At 56.4% G+C, this 9,768-nt stretch overlaps 1 protein-coding gene across 1 annotated transcript; it reads left to right on the top strand.

Moving 5' to 3' along the window:
• Positions 1 to 3,535: 3,535 nt before the first annotated feature.
• Positions 3,536 to 8,563, top strand: CRABP2 (cellular retinoic acid binding protein 2). Its single transcript, XM_010953879.3, has 4 exons — positions 3,536 to 3,763; positions 7,098 to 7,276; positions 7,490 to 7,606; positions 8,077 to 8,563. Exons 1-4 carry the CDS (start codon positions 3,694 to 3,696, stop codon positions 8,125 to 8,127), a joined length of 417 nt encoding a protein of 138 aa, XP_010952181.1. The 5' UTR covers positions 3,536 to 3,693; the 3' UTR covers positions 8,128 to 8,563.
• Positions 8,564 to 9,768: the final 1,205 nt, after the last annotated feature.

Raw genomic sequence — 9,768 nt, 5'->3', positions numbered from 1 at the left:
CTCTGATCCAGCAGATGCAATAACACTGCTCAGGGTGAGGCCCTTCTACAAGTGCTGAATTTGGCCAGAGAATCTCCTTGGTCCCGGCTAGGGGTGAGGGTGAGGGGTTCATGACTCTTCCACTCTTTCTATCACTCCTCCCTCACTCAGCCTCAATGGAGTGACGGAGACAGGCAGGGGGTCTCCTCTTCCCAAGCCTCTAGACCCCGCAATAGTACAGACATCTACATCCATTTACACCCACACTCTTCCAACCATCCAGAAGCCTGCGCATCTCCATCTCATCTGCTGCAAAACTAGTTACTTTCCTCATAGCCACACTGCAATGGGAACAAAGCCCCAGAATGTTTCTTTCCTAACTCTCTCAAGCCTGTTTCCTCCCCACCCCCATCCCACCTCTGCTCCCTCAGCTTTTCTCACCAATTTCGCACCCTCCCCCACTTGAGACTCCAAATTCCTGGGGGATCCCCACGAGGGGTATGACCAAGACTCCTAGAAAGGGGGAATGTGTTGCCCCCGGCAGATCTGCAGCAGATTTGGTCATAATTAAAAGGCCAGCGACACTAGGAAATTCCTTCTCCTTATTGATCCCCAGCGGGAAATTAAAGCCAGTTGTTTGTGACTGAGTGACTGATGCTAGCTAAGCTCTGCCCTGGTCCCAGGGCCCTAGCCCCTGCCCCTTGCCTCTAGGCTCCCCAAGCCTCCTGTTAGCCCCCCTTCCTGGTCCTCCCAGCCTTCTCATCCTACCACTCCCCAACCCCATGCCCTCAACTCCCTTCCCCTGCATCTTACCTAAGAACCCCCCCTACACATGAGCCTCCATGCACCTATGGGGCTGAGACCTCCAGTTTAGCTGCTCAGTACCATGCTCTGGACCCTCCACCCACCTCTCTCAGCCAGGGTTGGGGTGCAGGGGCTGGAGCTCTGGCTCAGAGCTGCCAAACCACAAATGCTCACATCTGGAAAAAATTCTCCTCCCAGCCCAGACTTCCCTTTGTCTTACTTCTGTCTCTTTGGAAATTCTGGCTGACTGGCTAGTGCAGGGAGTGAGGAAGTGAAGGGAGGGGAGTGGGCCCAGGCCTCCCTGCCCCCATCCCAGGGATCCCCCTCCTCCAGCTTCCCCAATTTCCTCAGCCAGACCGCATCCCTCCTCCATGCTCCTGTAAGTCTAGGCTCCCTCATCCTAATGGGCCATCTTTTGAGCAAGGTTTTAACATCCTTTGTCACAAGGCTTGTGGGGGAGAGGGTCTGCACTGGCCCTTGTCTTTTGCAGTAGAAGGGATGCCTACAGAACAAGAGACAGGACTCTTCTGGTTAGGGGCTCAAGAGGGCTGGAGTGGAGATGGACATAGACCTGGGTGGAAGAGGTAGGGGGCAGCGAGGGGGGAGGAGGGGCAGCAGGAGTATGGTTTCTGCCATGTTCCCTCCCCCAGCCTCTCCTCATCCCTTTGGCTGGGAGCCTGATTTCACTGTCAGAACCTAATCCCCCTCCCTTTACCTACAGCATTGCTGGAGCCCCGTGGTTGGGGGAGGAGCATTGGCACTGCCTTAACCCCAGGCCCTAAGCACCCGCCAGGGGCCACCCCCTTCCCTCCACCACCTCTGCTTTTGTCTGTCCTTCCTCAGAGAGCCTCTCGATCTGCTGCCCCCTCACTTCCAGCCCAGGCCACCCCCATCCCCAAATAAGCTCTCTCACACAAAATCTGGACCCCTAAAACCAGGCGGATGCATCCAGCTCCCTTCTTCAGAACTGACAGTTTATTGGTTCTTGCTAGGTGGGGCCCCATCAAGAAGTTCTTCCTACAGTCTAATCTCCATCCCTCCCGCTCCAGAGTCACCCTAGTTGCTATTTTTTTTTTCTACACACTCATTGTTCAGAGATTTTCCTCTTTACAGCACAGAGGATCAACCTCCAGTGTGTTCTCCAGTCTTTGGTAGATCCTCCAGCTCCTCTTCTTTGCCTCTTTTCCTCCGGACGCCTCCCCAGCTAAGGCCTCTAGCCCCCTAAACCTTTCCAGGATTCTAAAAGAAAGGCTCAGAATCTCAGAGAGCCTGTCCTCTGCTCCACCCATAGCCACGCTGGCAGGGAGGGGCCAGGGCCAGAACCCAGGGCTGGGACCAGATGTGGGGATTTTCTTACCCGCCTCGGAAGGAGCTGGGGGGATAGCTCTAGGAGGGGGGCGGAGAGGGGCGCGGTACGGGCAGCGGGGCCACGTGCACGGATTCGCCGAGGGCAACTGGGCTGCAGTGTCTCTCAGCGCTGGACAGACCCTGGGTTCCGCCCGCTCAGGCACCGAATCCCTCCGGCCCCGCTATTCTGCGGTCGGCGGTCTCGGGTCTCCCGGCCCTTCTCCGAGGCCCCCTGCCTGACCTCCATTTCTGTTTCTCTGTCTCCCGGCCCTCTCCGCTGGGGTCTCGCCCACTCCCACTTGGGTCTCCATGGGGAACCGTGCCCTGCCTCCCTCCTTTGATCTCCCACTTCAAAGCCGCTCGCGGAGGGGTGGCCGCTCCTTCCGCCGGTTTTACAGCTCAGAATGGTGACACCTGAGACCCTGCTCCGCCCCTTCCCCGGGGTCCCCAGCCTCCCTCCAACCTTGATAGCAGCGCGGCGCGCCGGGAGCTCCGCGCCTCCGTCCCCGCCGCCCCTCCCTGCCGCCTATTGCTATCCCCTCGGGGGTCTGGGGAGCCCTGCGACAGAGAAAGCGCCTTAATAAAGAGCTCGTGTCAAGTGATTGGCTGTGACCTCTGCCCTCCCCAGCCTCGCTCCCGGGGTTCCTGTTTAACCCTTCGATGACTGCCCAGCGTTTTAAGAGGTATAAGTCTCCCAGCGCCAATTTCCAGAGTCCCCATGCACTACCGGAGCCCGAAACAGAGTCGGGAATCGGGGCTGGAGGTAGCGGGGTGGTGGGTGGTGAAGCCCCCCTCCCTGCCTCTTCGAGTCGTTCCAGCAGGGGGCGCCGTTGCCTCACTTAGGTGCCTGGCCCCCCGAACCCCACTGCTCCCCAGCGGGTCTCTCGAGTTCCGAGTGGTCACACTGGATCCAGCTCAGGCTTCAGAAGAGCCGGGGTTCGGCCAACCATTCTCCCCAGCTCTACGAGCAGGGATTCACCCGTTGGTGGTGTCGCCGCCGGGTGTCCGGGGCCAAGGAGTCGAGTGCACTGAGTCAGGTTGAGAAGAGATGGGGAACAGGAGAGATATGACCCTGTGGTTCGGACTGCGGGACGTGAGACCCGAGCATCTGAGCCCGGGGCCCGGCTCCCCCTCCTCTCTGTTGAGAGCCCAATCCGAGTGCTCGCCCTCCATCCGCCTCCCCATCCACCTACTGGCGCGGGAGCCAGCTATCTCGGGCCCCCTCAGCGAATTCTGGACCCGCCCACGGGGCTAGATCCAGAGGCCGGGGGTGGGGGTGGGGTGGTAATGCAGGGCCGGGGCTCAAGGCCCCCCAGGTGGGGTTGAGGGGGTGGAGCAGGAGGCGGGGTCACCTCAATCTTAGGCAAGGGCGGGCCCCGCGAAGGGTATAAAAGCTGCCCGCGCGGGCGCCCAGGCCAGCTTTGGGGTTGTCCTCGGACGTCTCCGGATTCCTGAGTCTCACGATCCGGCGAAGGCGGCGGCGACATCTCTCTCGACTAAAGGACTCAGTGTCCAGTGCTCCAGCCGAAGGATCTAAAGGGGACCGACACCAGCGCCTCCACCATGCCCAACTTCTCTGGCAACTGGAAGATCATCCGATCGGAAAACTTCGAGGATTTGCTCAAAGTGCTGGGTAAGGAGATTTTCGAGAGCCGGGGAGAGAGGAGGGGGCACCGAGGCCTCGGAGGTGGGTACGAGAAAGGAAGGGAAGCTGGAATCAGGGCGTGGGGAGCTGGGGGCCAGCATCCCCAAGAGTAGGGCCCAGACGCCTGGGTTCCGGGGCGCTGGACCCGAACGCCTAAATCCTTCTTTCTCCGGCGGGGCGCCCACCGATGCCAGCTCCTGAGGTGACTCAGCCTGTGAATCAAGTAGAAACCAGAAACACGAGGTCGGTATCCCTTGGGGTGGGGCAGGGGGGTTCTCCGCAGTTCAGAAGCAGCAAACCCTGCATCCAGGCTGGGTACCTGGATCCCTACCCAACCGAGCCCCTCGGAGGCATTCCAACTTCCGTCCCTCTTGCCCCTTGCAGGTAACCCTATCCCTGGGGCAGATTCCTCACCTCTCTGCACCAGGCTCCACCCACCAGGTGATCCGTCACCACAAGGCCCCCTGATCCCCCTTCCTTCCCTTTTCAGAATTTTTCCACTGTCCCCACCCTCTACCTGTGGGACAAATATTTTCCTACAGCGAGCAGCTCTGGAGTCCTAAAACAGTGGATAATTATCACTTTCTTAGATTTCAACAAATGGCTTCGTGTGAAACCCCAACCACTCCCTCCCTTTCCAAAAATCTGCGTTCTCTTTTCTTTCCCTCTCCCTCCCTGGAGAGGAGCTGCAGCCCAGCTGGGTGTGTTGGTTAAAGGTGGAGGAAGTTGAACCTACTCAGACTGCCCTTCCTAAGTCCTCTGTGCTGGCTGGTGTCTGGGGAGGGGGAGAAAGCCAGGACTGGCTGTGAAGAGAGCTCTGCAAAGAGATGGAGGTTAGTCAAGGACCAGCCATTGGGAAGCCACCTGGAAACCCTGGAGCCATCGATTTCTGGCCTGAACAGAGAGACCTGTGCTGGACTGAGCAGAGGACAGGGACTCAGTCTGGACCTAGGAAGGGTCTGGAATGCTGTGGGAAAAGCAGGGATTTCCATTCCTATTCCATGCTGTTAGTTTTTCTTGCAGACTGACCACAGAATTTCTTGTAGTCACATCAGCCTCTCTTGCTCTACCCCTTTTGAAATTAAAGATCCAAACAATAAAAATGTTCCCTTCAGAAAGCCTAGGTACCATTCCCTCCGCCATCCCCTCTGGATTCTGACCCCTCTCCCCAGTGGATGTGGCAGTTGCCTGGCACACCCCCATGTCCCAGCTGGAGGGTAAGATCTCAAATCCGACTCTGTTGTCTGTCTGTCTTCAGTCTGTTTGTCCTCCCTGCAGGGTCTCTCAGAGCCACGTGCCCTCCTCAGGGCTTGCTGGGGGCCAGATTGAAAACAGACCCATTAGGCAAACACAGTCCTGCATCAGCCAAGGTCAGCCCAGCCTGGCCTCAGCCCCACAGGCACCAGAGGTGCGCTAGAGGGGTGTCTCCTTTGAACCTAGCCTTGCTTCTGCAGGAACTTCAGTCCCTTTTCACCTCTCTTTGTCCTATTCAATGGTCTCTCTCCTGGGGAGGGATTCTCAGGTATTGGGGGATACCTGTCCCATCCAGTACGATGGTCTGGCACACAGCTAGTAGCTTCTGTTCCTATAACAGAAAAGACGGATGTTAGATAGAAGGATGGACTTCCTAGGTAGCAACAGAGAGCGAAGTAGTCTTTTTGTCCAAGGAGATGGAGTGGGATGTGTCTCTTCTACCGAGTTAATTGGGAACCTCAGTCATTTTTTCCTGGACCCAAGAGGTCAGCAGCCAAGAAGCAGGCTCCTGGGGCTCCTGGGGGACAGGGCTTCCTCCCTCCCACTCCTTTTTATCTGGAACAGAGTGGCCTGCTCTGGTGCCAAGGGGAAAATGATGTGTTTCTCTAAGAACCCAGGTCTGGAGGAGGGCCAAGGGGTCTGGACCACATCAGAGGGTACGGGAATCCCATTTTCCTGGCCCAGCCCAGCTTGGCCCCTCATCCCCATGCATTGCTTCCCTGAAAGGTTCTGCTCCAGTTTAGGGCAGGCGGTGAGGCCAGGTGAAGAGGTATAGAGCTTGGACCTGGGCCCTGACTAGAGGTGCCTCCCTACCTGCTTGACTTCCTGTCAGAGGGCTGCTCTCTCCCAGCTCCCCTCCTCCTTTTAAATAGCTGGGCTCAGAGAGAAGCGGTACAATCTGGGAAAGGCTATGGGGGGCCAGCACAGGGACTCTGAATCCACAGAGGTTGGATGAGAAGACCTGACCCCCTGAAGTGGGGTGGGTGATCCTGGAGTTGGAGTCACATCAGGGGAGGGGATGTCAGTGCCCCTTTCTGTCCCTCAAGGGGAGAGGAACATAGGAGACTTCTAAGAGGGCAAGTGAGCAGGAGTCTAATGCAGGGGACTTTGTCTGAGCCCCAGCTCTGGCTTTTTCTTTGCTTTCCTTTTATCAGTAAAAATAACAGCAACAAGACTAGCTACTGTCTCCTGAAAATGTGAAGATGTGCCTGGCCCTGGCTTAAACCCACATCATCCCATTTGATTGGTTTCTGAAGATGCTATTGTCTCCACTTTCCAACTGAGAAATCTAAAGTTCAGAGAGGTTAAGTCATTTGCCCAGGGTCACCCAGCCTGCAAGGGAGGCTGAGCCAGGTAGAAATCAGGGCCTAATGGATCTTATTGCACAGCCTATGGCTTCCCCAGGCTGCTGACCATTCTGTAGGGAGAAACAGCTGCTCCACTTCTTCCCCTACTGAGAATCTGCTCCTTCTCCCTCCGGGGAGGGACAGAGGCTTGGCAAATAAAGGCCGCCAGACAAGGCAGATGAGGAGGGCAGAGAGGGAAGTGGCCTCTACCTCCAGGACAGGGGTAGTGAGGCCCAGCTGGGGAGGGTCTGCCCTGCATCTGGGCAGGGGTGCAAACACAGTGACTGTGGAGCCCACCCCAGCAGATGGTCTCAAGCAGGTGGACAAAGAGCCAAAATTGAGGGGCACAGAGCCAAGGCGAGCTGGAGCTGGATTCATGCCGGGTGAGGGGAATGGAGGGAAGCTGTCCCTGAGGACTGAGTGAAGTGAAGAGCTGAGACTTGGGGAGCCCAATGCAGGGCTGCTGACTCATCCAGGTGGGGCTGCAGCTAGGAGCAGAACTCCCACAGGCAGGGCACTGCCTCTCTGCCCTTCTCCCCTAAACCCACCACCTGTCAGGGCTGCAGCACCTGCCCTCTTCTTCAAGGTAATTTCTTGGGCCCCAGGCAGCCTGCCCCTCTCCCCAGCCGCTCACTGTTCAGCCCGCTCCTGCCATCCCCTGGGGAGGGTGCCAGACAGGTGCCTGGAGTGCCCATCAAGGCGAGCCTCTCCTCCTCCTGCAGGGGTGAACGTGATGCTGAGGAAGATTGCCGTGGCTGCAGCATCCAAGCCAGCAGTGGAGATCAAACAGGAAGGAGATACTTTCTACATCAAAACCTCAACCACTGTGCGCACCACGGAGATCAACTTCAAGATCGGAGAAGAGTTTGAGGAGCAAACTGTGGATGGGAGACCCTGTAAGGTCCGTGCCATGGAAGGGGTCCCTCAGGGTCACAGCATCTATTGCCCTGCCTCTCAAAATAACATTTTCCAGTCTTTTCCTAGGTTCTTTTCTCCAGGTCCAAGGGCGAAAGTCCCTAGGTAGTGGCGGGTAGAAAGGGAGTTCATCCTCCACCCTTCTCATTGCATTGTCCCTATTGTGGGCCCAGCTCACTTGGCCACCCCTCTTGTGCAGAGCCTGGTAAAATGGGAGACTGAGAACAAGATGGTCTGCGAGCAGAGGCTTTTGAAGGGAGAGGGTCCCAAGACCTCCTGGACCAGAGAACTGACCAATGATGGAGAACTGATCCTGGTAAGGCCTGCCTCCTCCCAGCTCAGAGCAAGCCCAGTGCTACCTCAGAGATTTTCTGGGACATTCCAGGGTGCGTGAGATTGAAGAACAATGGGGCTGATCTCCCTGTCTCCTGACGGGGCTGCTGGGGCAGGACTAGGCTGTCCCTGTCCTATAAGCGCCCTCGTGCAAATGCAAATGGGTGTCCCACATGTGTGGAGCAAAGGACATGGGCTGAGTGGGCTCAGCAGTTCTCAGGGTGATCTTCCTGGCTTGGGGAGGAGGATGTAGGATGCACCCCTGGGGCTCTGTTGTCCTTCATCCCATGAAGCCCAGGCATTTTATGACCAGCTCTTGCCTGTCAGTCCTGAGCCAAGAAGTAGATTTGGACCTGGAAGCCAAGTAGAGTACCTCCATTCATCCCTCCTCCTCCCAAACCACAGGACCCAGGACCACCCCCCCCAGGATAACAATAACTTGTATCTTTTCAGACCATGACGGCAGATGACATCGTGTGCACCAGGGTCTATGTCCGAGAGTGAGTGGCCGTGGGTCCAAGAGCCACCGAAGCCGGGCCACCAGCCCATACTCCCTGCTTCACTGCCCCGTGGACCGCCCCTCCCCCATTCCTTCCTTCTAGGCTAGCTCTCTCCCCACCCCGGTCACTTCAGGGGATGCTGGGATGCCTCCCGCAGGGGTTCTGCTTTTTTTTGGCCCCTCCTCTCCTCCCCTACACCAACAAAGTGGGATGGATGGCAAAAGCCCAGATCACCCATTCCAGAATCACTTCCCGACCCCAAGTCAACAGTCCCAGCCCCAAACCAGCCCAGAGCACTGTCTCTCTTTTTCCACAAGGGGACCCGAGTGCCAGAGTGGGAAAGACGGGCCCTCTGGCTTCCACTCTTTGTCCCTGTAGCCCATACAGTGTAGAATATTTATTGGTTAATTTTATTAAAATGTTTTAGAAAAAACGCAAAACCCTGTCTCTGGCTCAGTGGGAAGGGGTTGGGTATATCACCTGAGTTCAACTTTGCCTCTGAAACGCAGTGTGGGAGAGTTGGTGTTTCTGCAGCACAGGGGCGAGTTACACAACAGGGAGGGAAGCGCCTTCCCTGCACCCTTCTCACCAGCACCCCTTCCCTTGTTGCTGAATCCATGAGCATCACCTTCACTCCCCCTCCTCCAGCCTCCTCAGTCCCCTGCTCTGGTTTCCAAGGTCACCAGGGCCTCATCTTCCTGACTCTCGGCAAGCACTGGGCACTGAGGAACTGACAACCCTCTTCTCTTCTCCCATGATCGTGCGTGACACAGCTTCCTCCTCCTCCGCCGATTGTTCCCTCTCTCCTCCAACTCCAATCTGTGGGCGACCCCAGGCCTGGCCTTGGCCTTGGCCTCCCACATGTTTCCAGATGAGCTCATTGCCACCCACAGGCTGGCCTTGCTCCTGCCCAGGTCTCCTCTGTGTCTGAGACAAGCCCATCTCTGCCTTGAGATCTCCCGCACATCTCTTCTGCCCTGTCTCCTGGATCTTCCAGGCCCCTTGGATCCTCCTCCCACCCCTTTCCCTGAGCCTCCACATGCAGGTCTATTCCATGTCTTCCCAAATTCCACCATGATCTCTCTCAAATGCCTGCCTTCCTTCTCCTAGGCCACCACCACCTTAGGCCAGACTGTCTCCCTGCTCACCTAGTTTATATGGCAGCAGCTTCTAACTGGTGCACCTGTCTGCTCCTTCCATTACCGTGGCATGATAGGGTGGAACGAGCACAAAGGTTGGAATAAGAGGTTCAAATCCTGGTTCTGCCACTTGCTAGTTGTGTGACCTCAGACAAATTACTTAGTTTCTCTGAGCCCCAGTTGGGTTTTTTGTTTGTTTGTTTTTTGTTGTTTTAAACACTAAATGATGAAACTTAATGGCTTATGTACTGGAAAGTTTCAGCTGGGTCTAGCTTCAGGTGCAGCTGAATCTAGGGACTCAAACAAGGTCATCAACCCCTCCCTCTGCATCCATCCTGCTCATCTCTGTCTCTTTGTGCATTGGCTACATTCAAGCCAGTCACATAGAAATTTTCTCTAAGTCATAGGAAATTGGTCTCAGATGTCCCAAACTTACATGGGTATAGTTTGAGATCAAAAAAGAGGAAGAACTCTCTCCCAGGGTCTATATCTTCAACATCCTAGAA

This window comes from Camelus bactrianus, chromosome 21, assembly GCF_048773025.1.
Source record: "Camelus bactrianus isolate YW-2024 breed Bactrian camel chromosome 21, ASM4877302v1, whole genome shotgun sequence".
NCBI classification, from domain to species: Eukaryota; Metazoa; Chordata; class Mammalia; order Artiodactyla; family Camelidae; genus Camelus; species Camelus bactrianus.
The sequence above is the reverse complement of the archived record's forward strand: the minus strand, read 5'-3'. Positions and strand labels throughout refer to the sequence as shown.